Raw genomic sequence first — 16,245 nt, forward strand, 5'->3', positions numbered from 1 at the left:
ATTAGTAGTGAATACTTTTGTTGATGTACATGTAAATGAAGCACTGGATTTACTTGAGTTATGATGACCCATAAGTTTGGTTGAAGAATCATTTTCTTATAGCTGGTACTGGAAAAATCAAACTCTTTCGATAGCTGGCTGTGCTCCGGGGTCATGTACTGTATGTATCGGTTGATGTGGTTGGCTGCCAAAGGCACTCTTGCATGGCTGTGGCTCGAACACGTTGTAGCCGCATCCTTCGCAATTCAGCTCTTAGCTGCGAGTAAAGATAGCCTCCGAAATGTGTTCTCTTTTCTACAAGATAAAGTTTTGCAGTAACACCATGTGGATACAATGTCTCATTTGTGTGTGTGGTTCTTAAAGCTCAATGTTTCTGCAAGTAAAATTGTGTAGTCTTCAGGAAACTCCTGTATTCCAACTGGGCCTGTGTTGTTTTCAGAGTCAGTGGTGGGCCATGGATGTCCCATGCATACATGCAACTTTAGTACATGTACTAAAGTTGCTGTTTCTGAAATCACCAATAGTTACAGTCCCAGGCCGTTATATCAGTGGGGCCTCTCGCCCCTGTCCATGTTAAGGCCTGTGTTACACAGGCTTCGATAACGAGCACGAAGATGCAAAGGTTAAAAATGCACTGGATTAGTTGAATAAGCGTGGGCGTACTCTGCGTGGAGCATTTCATCCAATAGAATGCGTTCTCTTTGTGCCGTTATCATTATCGTTTTCGTTATTTGCAGTGTGACTCGGTCTTTAAGCTCTTATTGTGTAGTCTTCGCTCCAGCTGGGGGTAACATTGAGTTCTGAGTTGGGAAACTTGGAGGTTAGGTTTACTGTCACATTTATCCCAAGCATTTTGCCTCAAATAGAAGCTTATCTTGGCATTATTTGAGGCGCTGAGAAAGAGTCTTCTTCTTCATCATCAGCAAAGTCTGGTGTCAGTACATCAGCGTCGTAGTACACTGCGCCATCATAGGTGATCATATCTCCGGGATACTCAGCATGGGTTGCATTGTTGAGCTCACACATGTGACCATCAGAGTAGTAGTTGATTGACAAGCATGCCGGCTCAGAGTGGCAAACACCCACACAGGAAACTGCTGATCTGGTTGTCTGTCTCCGAAGTATTGAATCCTGCAACTTCCAGTTGCTAGCTGCATAAAACGTGACACTTCTTAACACAGGCCTACATGTACCGCAGGGTGCTGTCAGAGTGGTAGACACAAGACTAAAACATGTCAGTATAAGAACAATTTTAAGACGGGTTGAAAAATTACTTGCACCCACCATGATGAGTTGGTATAGAGTGTTGACAAACTGCAAGGCTTTCCACACAATTCACAGATCTGAGCTATTGTTTAGTGTGATCAGTATTGAAAGCAAATTGTAGTATGGCACTTAACCTTACTCTAAAAGACCCATTTGGAGTAAGGTTACCGAAACGACTGGCATGGCCATCATCAAATTTTAAACTGGCAATTCATGGGTCTTTACGAAACTTTGTTTTTTTTCGCTACGGCTCTGTCAATTGTTTTTTTTTGCAAAATGAGGATTCAAACATGTGGATAGAGCCCAAGCCGAAACAGTGGTTTCGAAAAGGCTGTTAAAAGCTAAGATAGATATAGACTATTATTGGTAATAAAACCACTCTATGCAATCCATTGTGTATTATGCCCTTACAATGCCTAATAACAACTCAAACTTAATGGGGGCAATTATTTTTTATTTCAAAGGCAATTTTGGTCCATGAAATTTTGTTTGTTTTTATTGCTGTTTTGTCATGCTTGGAAGCTAAGACAGTCCGTTACCAGACAAGTCAAGTGATGGTCAAATTTGTACAAACGTTTTGAACCTCCAATGCTGGTTTGAACTTCCTATTTCTATAATAATAATAATAGTAAGAAATAAAAAATACTTTTATGTAGCAGGAAACACATTTTACAATTCTCCCAGGTGCTTAAATTAAATCCACTCATTTTATGATGTGGAGGGTGGCCTCTCAATTATTAACAGCAGTTTGTTCCTATCCAATAGTTAGGGAATTGTATGCCTCACTTAAGACCTAAATAATTCAATTGTAACATAAAAATGGTGCATATTTCAACGATCATTGCTCATGTTGCCGTACAGTTAGCTCTTGTAAACAGGTTATACTTCAGTGAAGTCTTTAAAAAATGTATTGCACAATGTAGGTGATTGTCTGATGTTGTTAGGAAGACTGTTCCATATCCTGAGTGCCGCAACAGAAAAGGCGCGGTCACCCCAACTGTGTTTGCTTCTAGGAATAAATTCAAATCTAATTGTTGTGTCGCTGCCAAGCAGTCAAGCACTCTGGACTTGAGCTCTGGTGTTTCTGATTAGTAGAGTGTGGGTTTTAATTTCGGTTTATGACACTTGTGTCCGTAAGCAGGACACATTTACATGTAACCATCATTGCTTCTGCCTTCAGATTGGACATCAAGCCATTGGTACCTTTCCCAAGGACTCTTGGGAAAACGAGTCGTTAAAGTAAAGCTTCATTGAACATTTCTGAGCTTGGCCACAAAATTGAGAAAGTATAACATCCTTTTCAATGAGTGGGTGTGTTTACATAATTTTCTTTGGGTCATTAACCTAAGTGGATGGAGCAGTTAATCTGCCTGGGGCAGTCAGCAGCCCTACTGGTTTACAAGTGCATGATTCAACAAAATCCACTCTTTGGAAAAGGAATTACATGGAGATAACAGGTGTGAGTTGCCAGAGAAAAAGGATGTTTTTATTCTGGCTTCTTTCTTTAGTGGAGTTTTCCTGTGATAGAATCGATTGTGAACCCCCTTTCAAGTTTCCCTGAATGTTCCTCAAACCCAAACAGGCTACTCACAAGTCATACAAAAGTCCCTAAAGTTTTAGTGGTCTTTGCCTTCAATACACTTTTCACGTTGGTAATGAGCCTTCTGCACTTTTAGGTAGGCCTCTTGTCTGTTAAAACCAAAAACATTGGGTTATTTTAATAATAAGCTGGTAATGGAGTCTGTTAATTTTTAAATGTTAGTACAGTGGCTGTTGACTATCAGACCAAGGTTGATTAATATTTACATCTCACTGTCTGCATGTCTGGATACTTACATGTATGAGAGTGCAATGATCTTTAAAAAAAACATTCGCTGTATAATCATTGGTGGGTTCGAATCCCACCTGAGTGGTATGTCCGTGGAGTTTGTTTTGGCAGGAATCAGGAAGCATTTAATTTCATTTATTCTCTTATTAAAGCGAACTTAATCACTGTACATGTGCAGCCAAGAACCTGTTAAATCTCATGTGAACTCATTTTCCTTATTGGTTATGTTTTCAATTAAAAAACATTTTTAATAAATTTCAGCCAAGATCACTTGTCAACTTTTTTATTCAAGAAGCCTTTAAAAAACATTTTATAGCTGGCAGTTTGTTTTTATGCCTCATTATAATTGTCTCTTTGATTAATTCTTTTTGATACAGATGGCTACAATAGAAGAATCTCTGAATACCAAAAGCAGCAGCAAGCAAAGTGTACAAGACTCTGGTCCATTAAGTCCACTCAGCGCACCGCAGCTCGTAAGTTATAACTCATTCATCCAGCAATAGGGAAAGCACCATTGAAGAGAGAGTCCAGAATAATATCATCCTTTCCCTTGTGCAACTCACACCTGTTATCTCTATGTAATTCCTTTTCCAGTCATCCAGTGGACATAATTAACTGCTCATTTATTAAGTTAATGACCCAAGTAGTTTCAATTTAAACCCACTCTGTTGCTGAAAAGGTTGAATAATTTCTGAGTTTTTGTGGCTTTCTCGTAATGCTGGCCCTAATTTGGGTTAAAAATCCTCAATACTGCATTGCTTGCAGCTAAACAAATTTTACTGGGCCAGAAATTTAATAGCGAAAGTAGAATAAAAATTCAAACAAAAATGTCTACAGTTTTGTTTTATCCGTTGTACACCATCTGAAAAAAAACTCATCTTGAGTCTAATCGTTACCATGCATTGTTGTAGGACAAAGCTAAATTAAAGTTAACTATTTGAAGATCTGTTGGCAATTCCCTTCAATGGTATTAAACTTGACTCTATATTTTTGTTTCTTTTTTTCACCTCCACCTCTCCTCCCCTCCTACCCCACCCCTTTCGTACCCCACTCATGTGTGCAGTCAACCGGTAAAGCAGCAGTCATTTCACAGTCGGATACTAAGCAGAAAGATGCAACGATTGAAGCTCTGAGACAAGAGAATAAGTTGCTCAAGGAGAAGACCAAACAGGTATTCCATTCAAACTATAAATAACCTTCTTTGGTTAGTTTGTTAATAATTACAGTAGACCTTATGCACATGACGTCATTTCAGTAGGGCGCCCTCACCTAGAGGTCAAAAGGAGGTTGTTCATTGGCCAATCCTGGCCATTGTTTCGTCACCGTTTTTCCACTAAGATGGCCGCTGGATGACGTCAATGCCTAAGGTCTATAGGGACACCGCCAACATAGGGCTAGATAGCTCAGTTGGTAGAGCGCCGGCACGTTAATCCGGAGGTTTTTGGTTCGAATCCCACTCTAATCAATTCTTTGTTCAACCCCCAAAATAATCACAATAATAAAAATAAAAATCATGTATTAGTGCCTGATGCAGGGCCTCAAAGCGCTTCACAAAAATACAAAAATCAGCAATTGGCTCTCCATGTTCTTAATTTTGTTCTGGCATGAGCCTTAAAGGAAAGCTCCAATTAAAGAAATAGGCCAGAATAATACATTCACTTCGTCTTTACCAACTCACATCTGTTATCTCTATGTAATTCCTTTCCAAAAATTGCACGCTAATCTTTTATTTGGATCAAGACAAGCCAGTAGTGCTGCTGACTGGCTCAGGCAGATTAAATGCTCACCCATTAAGATTTATGAATCAAATAATGACAATATTATTATAAACAAACTCACTCACTCACTCAAAAGGATGTACAGTATAGCTTCCGAACTCCGGTGACGTACATGTAACTCGGAAATTCATTTATGGAGCTTTCTTGTAATCAGCAACCGTCGGTGACCAAATTGTTTGACTTCCCAAGTGTGTATCACACATTATTACACAACAGAAAACTTTTGTTCAAAGGCAGTTTTTACCAAAAAATTTATCACCTTGAGAATATTGTTCTGAAGCAAAATAAGTTTAAAAACAAACTAGAAATTGAGAGTTTGTGTACAAACTCAGGGTGTTCGGGTGAATGGTCAAATGAGGCCACGTTGTGTACAACATTTGTAGAACATTACAAGAGGTTTCATGTAGTGAAAGAATCTTGTACGTAGCGTTTGTGGTTCTCAAGATATGAATTTTTCAATTATTTACCGTTTATTTAACGTAATGACGTCATCGATGATGTCATCATTCCAAAAAAGTTGCGGGTTCATCTACTCATGAAGGTTCATGTTTATGATAAGTTTCAAGTTCATAGTAGTTTAACATTTTGTTCAAAATCGCACGAAGAAAGATGAGGCGAATCCCAGCGTAGTGGAATTTGAATTACGCGCGCCTTCAACGGAGTCTGCATGTGTATACACAACCCGTAATGCCCACAGCCACGCAGTGCTGTTTTGTCGTAGAGCATGGATACAATGTAGGCCTACATGAACTACACGCACACACACCCACACACCCACAATACAATAGTAGCATTCACATACATGAATGGCGATACTATCTGGTTTCTACGCGTAATGAATGGAGGTCAACACAAACGCGCGCTTTTACGACCAGAAGGCAAAATTCAACTGGCATTATGTTTGTGCAAAAGTTTGAGCAGGATAACTGATCTTTAAACTGATATTCAAATTTTGCGAATATGATATATAGTTCTTGAGATATGAACTTTTGAAATTTTGAACTTCCGGTTTCAACCGGAAGTAAAAGTCACATGAGGTCACGTTGTGCACGACTTTTGTAGCTAATTACAAGACCTTTTATATGCACCAAATATCTTGTGTGTGGCATTTGTTCTCAAGATATGAACTCTCCAATTTTTAGCGTTTTTTTGAACGTAATGACGTCATCAATGACGTCATCATTCCAAAAATGTTGCTGTTTCGTCTACTCATTAAGATCAATATATATGGTAAGTTTCAGGTTCATACAAGCTTTAGTTTTTGCGAAAATCGCGCGAGAACGTTCGAGGAGAAGAACACGCAGAAAAAAAAAAACCAGAACAATAACAATAGTTGTTCGGCTGGTGGCCGAACACCTAATTATCAAATCATGTACAGAACAAAATGGTGTGTCTGGTCCGTGCACACTTGTACAGTACTATCCCACAGGGGTTGTCATAATGTTCTGTTTGATAATGTGTTTCATTTAAAGAATTTTGATACTTTTTGTATTCACAAAACACAATGTCCACAGATTTACATTAAACTTGCACCGTTTGAAGCTAAAGGTAGAAAGCGTACCTTAAAATATTACTTGCTGAGGTGCTGTAGTTTTTGAGAAATGAGTAAAACAATGTCACGAAAATACGTTTTTACATGCTAAAATAATTTTCCTCTCATGATCACTGAGACGAAAATTATTTTCATGACATTGTTTTACTTATTTCTCAAAAAACTACAGCACCTCAGCAAGTAACATTTTTAGGGAAGCTTTCTGCCATCATTATCTTCAAACTGTGTAAGTTTAAAGTAAATCTGTGGACATTGTGTTTTTTTGTCCTACAAAAAGTACCCAGACCCTTTAAGCAATTACAGAATTTCTCCCTGCAGCTGTTGATATAAAAGTCAGCATGTAACATTCTCTCATTTCTCCATTATTTTTTAGCTTGCACTTGTGCAGAAGGCCCTCAGTCAGCTGGAACAAACCTACAAAAGAAACGAGGGAGATTCAAGACAGCGGATTCACGACATGAGAGAATTAGCGATCAAGTCTGGTAAGCTTTTAAAAGATTCAGTTACCTTTTCAAAATGTCCACAGATTAACATTAAACTTACACGATTTGAAGATAATGATGAAATAATCTTTCCTTCAAATATTAATTTCTGAGGTGCTGTAGTTTTTAAGGAATGAGTAAGACAAATCACAAAATAGTTTTCAGTGAGACTAAAATTATTTTAGCATGTACATTGTTCAAACGTGTTATACCAGTTAATTAAATGGTATCCATAACATACCATAACTGCCGAATGCGTTTTTACATACTAAAACTGAAACGAAAATTATTTTCAGGATTTGTTTTACTCATTTGTCTAAAACTGCAGCACCTCGGCAAGTAATATTTTTTAGGGAAGCTGCCCACTATCATTATCTTCAAACTGTGCAAGTTTAATGTAAATCTGTGGACATTGTGTTTTGTGTTCGAAAAAATTACACAGACCCTTAAATTCAAGGCAACAATTTAGACACTGTAAAACATGATTCATCCATTGTGTTATAAAGAGATTGTGAAGCAAATTATTTGGCTATCTAAATACAATGTTTCCCAAGGAAATTCGCTCACATACATATACGACCCATTCATGTTATCACAAGAGGGCATTATCACTCAAGAAATACTTTTGACTTTGGGATGTACCAAGGCAACACGAATCAGCCAGATAAATTTTTGTCTGGTTAATAAGGACATCTCATATTCAAAATACAAATAAAAGCCAGGCACCAAAAGAGTTAAAGGAACACATTGCCTTGGATCAGTCGAGTTGGTCTTTGAAAAGCGCTCTGTAATCGTTTGTTGTAAAATGCATATGGGTAGAAAGATGTTGTAAAAGTAGAATACAATGATCTACACAAATATGCCTTGAAACTGCGTGGTTTTCTTTTTACCCTGTCGACTAACACGGTCGGCCATTTATGAGAGTCAAAATTTTGACTCCCTTAAATGGCCGACCGTGATAGTTCACGACGTTAAAGGAAAACCGTGCAATTTCGAGTGATACTTGTGTGGATCATTATATTCTACTTTTAAAACATCTTTCTAACCATATGCATTTCATAACAAACGGTTTCAAGCGCTTTTAATAGACCAACTCGTCTTATCCAAGGCAACGTGTTCCTTTAAGTACTGCAGCCTAAAGGAGCATGCTTTATTCTCTGTATTTCAGGTGAAGCCTTACCGAAGACAGTGATTGACTCTCAGAGTCGACTCAAGCAACTAGGAGAGGAAATTGACCATAAGAAGCTCATTGTACTCAAGATGCAGCAGCAGCAGAAACAAATACAAGGAAGGGCAACAAACAGGTGAGGAACTGCCCTAACTTCACTAGGCTTTTCACTGGGTGAAAAAAAAACTAGCAGGGCGTTTTGCACCTCTGTCACTACCTTCCCACTTTATTTCAGATGTTTTGGTGCCAAGCAAAACTAAGTAGGAAACCAATTAAAGATGTGATATGGTATATCGACTTGTAACCTTTATCTAGAAAGCATAATTATTTTGTACTTTTTTGTGCGTAAACAGGGGTGCGTTCCACTCGCGCAAACGAATCGCAACTGTTCGCGCAAACGTTGTTTATCTTTGGAATGATTGGTGCTCACTATGCCCTGAAATGAAGATGGCTATACCATATGTAGTTTTTTGTTTACTTTGTTTTTGATGTATGTATATCCTCTTCTGTACATCATGACATCAACTAATGAACTTTGTTATTTCAAATCTGCATTATCAACTACCGAATATACACTTTAGTTATGTTTGTGACAACAAAAATAATACCAAAGGCTCATGTCCGCCATTTTAAAAACCACTCTCCAACACCTCAGAAGTATGTTCGCGTAAAGTTGCCAACACTTGCCAACAGTGGCGGCGCGCAACTCGCTCCACTTGAAATTGTTGGCGAACGTGCGCAAACGTTTGCGTGTGTGGAACGCACCCCAGCTTTATGAAACTGGGCCACGGACAAGAGAGGTCATGGCTGCCATGGAACTCCAGGCTTGCATTTAATGTTCATGATTAAATTGAATAATGGCCTATTTTCATAGAGCTTCTTAATAAGGTTAAAAAGGTTTCTAAGCACAACTAAATTATGCAAACCAGAACAAGGTTACCAGCTAAAACACCATATATTTTGCAAAATGTAAAAAGTTATTCTGCATAGTTTTGCTAGGAAGTAAATTTACTTTATTAATATTTCTGCCTAAAGCAGCTCTATGAATTTGGGCCCAGTTAGACCGCTTAATCGTAACTCAGCACAACCAAATTATGCTTACAAGAATAAGGTCTAATACCAGCTAAAATAACATTTTACATGTGTACAAAATGTACCTGGTACTCTGCTTGGTTTTGATAAGAAGTAAAGTTATATTTAGCTTTAAGCAGCTGTTTGAATTTGGACCCAAAACACACCCTAAATGTTTCACCACCTTCTATAAAATCTGTTGTAGTGCTGAGAGCAGAATGCAAGAGGTTGAGTTGGAGTATCGTTTGGCCCAAGAGGAGACAATGATGGTGACGCTACAGCAGCAGCAAGCTGGGGTCTTGGCTCAACTAGAAGTGGCACTAGTGGACCACCAAGCTGCTGCACAGAGGGTAAGAATCTAACAAACTAAAGCAGGCACGCAACATTTCCGTAGATCCGTGGTTTTTCCGCGTTTCATGAGTTGGAAATCTGCGGTTTCATGAATTGGAAATCCCCTGCTAACAAAAAAAAATATGCGTGAAGTAAAATCCTGGAGACACAAGCTCTCCTCGTAAAGCATACTTTCTAACATGTCTAACCTATTTTTTGCAGTCTGGCTCCGTAGTGTTTTTATTGCTTTTTGCATCTGGGGACGCGGCGGGAACCAGACACTGTACAGGGCTAGGACACAATCCTCCTTGTGTACAGCATACCTTCAACACTATTTTTTGCACAGTCTGGCCCTGTAGTGTTTATATTGCTTGTATAAGGGGGTAGCGGGGAACCAGACGAAAAGGGCTCAATACGCAGCTAGGGGAACATTATTTTCTGCGTTTATTTTTTCAGCTGAGAGTTGCATGCCTGTTAAAGGGAAGGTATATTTGTTTGGTAGTCACTCTTAAGCTTAAAGGCAACCAAAACTTTTTGGTTGGAAGCCTATATAGCAGCTTCCCATCGTATAAAGCATTTTGAGTATCAGTTTTTATGCCGAAATTTGAATCTGACAAGTGCTACTGCAATTGTGTATTCCTGTTCCTATTGGGAATTATTCTGCGTGGAAATAAGCACTTTTTTAAACAGATTTTTGGCTAAACTATCTTAAAAGCCCGATCACCTTTTGATATATTCACATGTTAGTTTTATTGTATACATCTACATTTATAAAGGACTAAAATAAGCAAACGGTTCAAAACACAGAGGTATACTTTGTCTTTTAGTCAAAATTTGTTCAGAAAAGTTCAGTGAGTATATAACAAACATAATAGTTACAGTCTAGTATTCACATAAAACATTTGTTGTTCCTGTGAAAGTTTTCAGCTGCATTACTTTAAAGACATGTGGTATGTTAGCAAATTCCTTGAAATCTGAATTTGACTTGTGCTAAAACCCTCCTGTTTGGGGAATTCTTTTTCAGAACAAGACCAAAACCCAAGCCTTGTTCCAACACCTGCATGCAGATGAGCGCTACTTGGTGTACACCGTGGGCCAGACTAAGGGCAAGCATGGCTGGGACTTCAGCCTCGCTGCCAATCAAAGTGGTAGAGGTGTTGTGATACAACGATGCACTAAAGATGCCGGATTGAGTATCGGAGATAGGTATGGGCTGTTTTAGTTTTGTGTCATATGAATATGTTATGTATCATGCCTGGAATTTCATCTTTTGGATCCTGGCTGTTTTTTATTTTTTTTATTATTTTTTATTCAAGTCGCCAGACACACAAGGCCGGAAGGCCACTTAAAGGTGTGGGCTACAAATATTTTATTCCAGAAGCCATTGCCACCTACTCCTAGGGCTGAAACAGGGTTACCCCCTTTTACAGCCTATACGGTGTAGGTCTGGGTATCCTCAGTCCGAATGCATTGCCTTCCGTATCAGATCTACCCTCACATTTGTTCCTATTGCATCGTAATTATTAATAGTATTGTTATTAGATGAAAGGCATGCAGAGATGCCACTTGATTCATCTACGTAGTAGATAAGTCTTGGTTGAATAGATTCCAAGCACTGAGTTTTTTTCTAGCACTGTATGCTCAGTAATTTCCAGAGTTCATTAAAAAAAAAACCACAAGCATTTTACTCGGGTGGGATTCGAACCCACGACCATTTCAATTCTAGAGCAGTGTCTTACCAACTAACTACCAAGGTTGCCCGGTAGCTAGAGGCAGTTTGAATCCTATGTTTTGGCAGCGGGTACCGCAACGATATAAAAGATGTCAAATTTTCATCGGGGATAAAGAAAATTAATTTTCTTTTTTTACCCATACACCAATGTGTGTTAGCACTGTATACTCAGTACTTTCCCGACTGACAATCATGTTTTACCCCTTCATGTTTTGGCAGCGGGTACTGCAACGATATAAAAGATGTCAAATTTTCATCGGGGATAAAGAATATTAATTTCTTTTTTTACCCATACACCAATGTGTGTTAGCACTGTATACTCAGTACTTTCCCAACTGACAATCATGTTTTACCCCTTCATGTTTTGGCAGCAGGTACTGCAACGATATAAAAGATGTCAAATTTTCATCGGGGATAAAGAATATTAATTTTCTTTTTTTACCCATACACCAATGTGTGTTAGCACTGTATACTCAGTACTTTCCCAACTGACAATCATGTTTTACCCCTTCAGATTGGTAGAGCTAAACGGAGAGAGCGTTACCAGCACCTCGCCATCGGAGATCGACCACACCCTGAGGAGTCAGGCCAAGCTGCAGATGGTGCTACTGAGGGAAGGAGCCGGTAAGGAGGAACGGGGAGAGCTAGATAGACTCCAGCAGCGGCTGGATACAACGCAGAGCGTCAATGAAAGACTGCAGGAGGACATCCAGAGGTTTGTCATTATTAGCAACTATGTAGTTCTCTGTTGGCAGGGCAGACGTATCCCCATACTTTTGTTTGGGCACTGGCCTGGTGACCATAGTCTTTCTCTTTGACTTTTTCTTCCACTCTGTGCTTTTTAATATGTGTTCTGCACCTTTGATCATTTTGTATGTAAAGGGCGCAATATAAATTTCAAATATTATTATTGTCAAATAAACTCTGCGTATAATCAGAAAGCTACATACAATCAACCTTGTCCACCGTGACACAACCTTGCCTCAACTGAATAATTGAATAATAATAATAATGTATTTATAAAGCGCATTTCCCATATACATGTTCAAATGCGCTTTACAGTAATATTGTTGATAGAACAAGTGAGTTTTGAACATTTAAAAAAAAAGATATTGACAGATTGTTGATTACGAAGAGATATATTTTTGTATAAATGTATGTTCTAAGCCCCTTGAATACCTTTTTGGTAGATACGTGTGCTACAAATGTCTTTGATATATTATTATTATTATTATTATTGTTATTATCACAAACATGACAAACCAATTACAAATTTTTCCAGCTGACAGTGAATTTCCGTTGTTTATTTGTTTGCAGGTTGAAGGACTTTGAATCTCAAGCAAAGCGAGCAACTCAACTACAAAGTACAGTACAAAAACTTCAGACACAGGTACATTGACAACATTAAATGCTTCAACATTGTTACAATTTAATTGGTTGCAACAAGGGTGCTTTTTCTTTTGTTATTCTCTTCGAACTTCAGTGACCAATTGAGTCAAAATCTTGATATTTTATGCATTTGTTGGGACACAGTGAGAATACTGGTCTTTGACAATTACCAATAGTGTCTAGACCCTTTAAAGACACTGGACACTATTGGAAATTGCTCAAAGTAATTGTTAGCATGAAAACTTACTTCTTAGCGATCAATGGGGAGCTGTTGATAGTATAAAACATTGTTAGAAATGGCTCCCTCTGAAGTAATGTCACTTTCAAGAAAAGAAGTTATTTCTCACTAAAATATTTGAATTTGATTTCAAGACCTCAGAATTTGATTTTGAGGTCTCGAATTCAAGCATCTGAAAGCACACAACTTCGTGTGTCAAGGGTGTTCCTTCATCCATTATTACATGTATCTCGCAACTTTGATGACCAATTGAGTTCAAATTTTCACGGGTTTGTTATTTTGTGCATATGTTGAGCCACACCAAGTGAGAAGGCTGGTCTATGACACTGACCAATAGTGTCCAGTGGCTTTAAGGGCACATTTTTGACAGTCTTTTGCTTCTTTTCTTACAGCTTTCTGAGGCAGAGATGAGGGCAGCTGAATTAGAGCGTCAACTCAGAGACAATGATGAACAAGATCAGTCTACGCAGCAGATAAGAGATGATAGGCACAAACTACAGGTTGGTTCATTACGTGGATTTTCCATTTACCGAAATCTCTGAATTCTACTCACCAGTTTCATTGTCAGTCTTATCAGACTCGTGAATAACGCCAGAGACCGGCATCAAAAAACGGCGTGTAGTTTGACCTTTGACCTCCCTCATTTCACATACAGATACGCGACGACAGGCGGCAGTACTGCATGTACTGTTTGGGCATGGAAAGCTCATGTCACTGTACATATCCAGTGATATCATTGTATCCAATGGAATGGCTGGATCTAGCGGCGGGGACCTGTCTTTATACTTGCGGATAAAGACAGGGGCCCAGTCTACTAATAAAGTATCACCCTTTGGGATGAAAGGTCTCTCCGGGTAAACTATAGAGGGCGCACTGTGTTTATAATTGGCCATTATTGCTTTTCTTCACCAAGGAGTAAATGGATACCTGTTACGGTAGAGGTAGCTCATGTGATTGTTTTAGTTTTGTGCGCTTCATACTTGGCAGCACAGTTTTTATATTCTCCAAGGACCTGAGATGGCTTTAAAGCCATTGGACACTTTCGGTACAGAGTTCACAGATTTAGAAAATAACTTACAGGGTTTACAGTAGGTAATGGTAAAAGACTTCTCTTGAAATATTATTCCATGAAATGCTTTACTTTTTGAGAAAACATTAAAACAATATCAATTCTCGATGTCGAGAATTACGAATTTATTTTAAACACATGTCATGACATGGCGAAACGTGCGAAAACAAGGGTGGGTTTTCCCATTATTTTCTCCCGACTCTGATGACCGATTGAGCCTAAATTTTCACAGGTTTGTTATTTTATATATAAGTTGTGATACACGAAGTGTGGGCCTTGGACAATACTGTTTACCGAAAGTGTCCAATGGCTTTAAGTATTAAGTACTTGCATAAAAGTACTTTTATTTTTATAGCTTTTAAAATTAAATCATACGAAAATCATTGTTTTTCAGATGGAGGTGATTAAGTTGAAGGAGACTATCTGCAGACTAGAGAACACTCTAGATGCAAAGGTGAGGATAACAAAGTCATCTTTTGAGTCCATGAGAAGGTTGTAGCATCAATGTACATGTAGCATGGTGTGGCAAGTTGTGGCCGAGTGGTTATGAGCACTAGACTCAAGCTCTGGTGTTTCTGATCATAAAAGTGTGGGCTCGAGTCCTGGTCAAGGCACTAGTGTCCTTGAACAACATTCTTAATTTGCGTTTATGCTGCGAGCTATGATTGGTAGTGAATGTAAATTAACCCAAACACCATTGAAAAGTATGGATTTAGCCCTGAGCTGCTGTGGCACTACAGTGGCTATTTCATACACAATTTCAACCTCTACCCCCTCGCAGGTACATGTGTACCCATTTACCCAGTTAAGATGGTTTTCAATAAGGGAATAAAAGAGTAGGCAACGAGTTCTTAAACGGCCGATTACAACCGGCAGGGTCATGGCTGTGTGATAAGGCCCGAGGTGAAGGCGAGGGCCTTTTGCACAGACACGACCCTGCAATGTTTTAAAACACCGTTTAAAAACGAGTTACTACTCTTTTCGTCCATAAATGCCCTTATTTTAAAAAGCCAAATAATATCACAATTAAAGACAATGTCAGACTGTTTCTTTTGCAAATTTTCAAAAACTTTTGTAGAATGTTTTGTGCCCAATGGGATGCCCAAATTCGACCTGCGAAAATGTGTGATGCGCGCTTACTTGATGTTACACGATCATTCTTACATCATGGTGTGTTTCAGCTCCTATTTTAAGGGTCCACTCACAGGCCTGACATTTATCATTACTTTTTATTATTAATCTGTAGACAAACCAACTGGCTGTGGTTTGTCAAGAGAGGGATAGCATTGCTGAGCAGCTGATGATGACTGAGACCAACGCTAAGCAGACTCCATCTTCTCACCATCTCGTTAACGAAGCCCTGGAGGATGGGCTGCCACTCTGGGAGGCACTCAAGTCTTCATCCAAGGTATACAGGGCATTCTGGGCTCTATTTCATAGAGCTGCGTTATAGTATGCTTACCAGAATAAGGGTACCAGCCGAAATACGATGTCACAAGTGTAATTTGTGACTGAAAGCTCGCTCCTTTTTGCTTAGCAGAAATATTTCATGGCTTTGTTTCCCGCTGAATTTGGCGCCTACAATCACCATTCTTCGCTTTATATGTGTTTGGAATTTCTGCGCTTGTTGTGGAAGCGAACAGTTCCTAGTAACGTGAGTAAAGAAGTATGTAACGAAGATGGACTGGCATCCTGGCATCATTCGTTTTTATGGGGTGTCGTAGTCGAGCGGATTAGAGCACCCAACTCAAGCTCTGGTGTTTCTGTTCAGCAGAGGGTGGGTTTGAATCCCGGTCGAGACACTTGTGTCCCTGAGCAAGACACTTTACTGTAATTGCTTCTCTCCACCCAGGAGTAAATGGGTACCTGTGAGGGCAGAGATGGTTCTTGTGGTTGGTTTAGCTTGGTGCGCTACATATGTGGCGGCACAGGCTCTACACTCCCCAGGGAGCTAAGATGGTTTAAGGAATGAATTGGCCCAGTGATCTTGTGATCAGGGTAATAATGTTGGAAGCGCTTTGAGACATGGTGTGTAAAACGCTATATTGAAGCCGAACACTATTAATGCCAAGGAAACTAACACCGCCCTGACTTTGCTTAACCTTTGATTTCTTTGACTGTTTAGACCGAGATCCTAGAGGTTCTCCAAGAGGAGTTGGAAGAAGCCGGTCGACAGAAGGAGTACCTAGACCAGCTCTACACCCTGATGCTGGAGAGGGCTCCGGACCTCCTTGAAGACCTGGAAGTAGACTTTGATGCCAGGTCAGTTAAACTTCCCCCAGGCCTGGGCCCATTATTGCGTATACCACGTTCACACAGCTCTGCGATCTCCAATCAAAATG

General features: G+C 39.3%; 1 protein-coding gene across 2 annotated transcripts in view; it reads left to right on the forward strand.

Moving 5' to 3' along the window:
* Positions 1-16,245, forward strand: part of LOC139938644 (uncharacterized) — a 55,842-nt gene that overhangs the window by 36,492 nt on the left and 3,105 nt on the right. For both annotated transcript variants that reach the window (XM_071934248.1, XM_071934249.1), the window contains 12 exons: positions 3,472-3,567; positions 4,158-4,265; positions 6,798-6,906; positions 8,075-8,210; positions 9,351-9,495; positions 10,500-10,681; positions 11,722-11,922; positions 12,525-12,597; positions 13,227-13,334; positions 14,298-14,357; positions 15,150-15,311; positions 16,029-16,165. In XM_071934248.1, coding sequence (XP_071790349.1) covers positions 3,472-3,567; positions 4,158-4,265; positions 6,798-6,906; positions 8,075-8,210; positions 9,351-9,495; positions 10,500-10,681; positions 11,722-11,922; positions 12,525-12,597; positions 13,227-13,334; positions 14,298-14,357; positions 15,150-15,311; positions 16,029-16,165 — 1,517 coding nt within the window. The remainder of the gene's footprint in view (positions 1-3,471; positions 3,568-4,157; positions 4,266-6,797; positions 6,907-8,074; positions 8,211-9,350; positions 9,496-10,499; positions 10,682-11,721; positions 11,923-12,524; positions 12,598-13,226; positions 13,335-14,297; positions 14,358-15,149; positions 15,312-16,028; positions 16,166-16,245) is intronic.

The sequence above is a fragment of the Asterias amurensis genome, chromosome 6 (genome assembly GCF_032118995.1).
Source record: "Asterias amurensis chromosome 6, ASM3211899v1".
Lineage (NCBI taxonomy): Eukaryota > Metazoa > Echinodermata > Asteroidea > Forcipulatida > Asteriidae > Asterias > Asterias amurensis.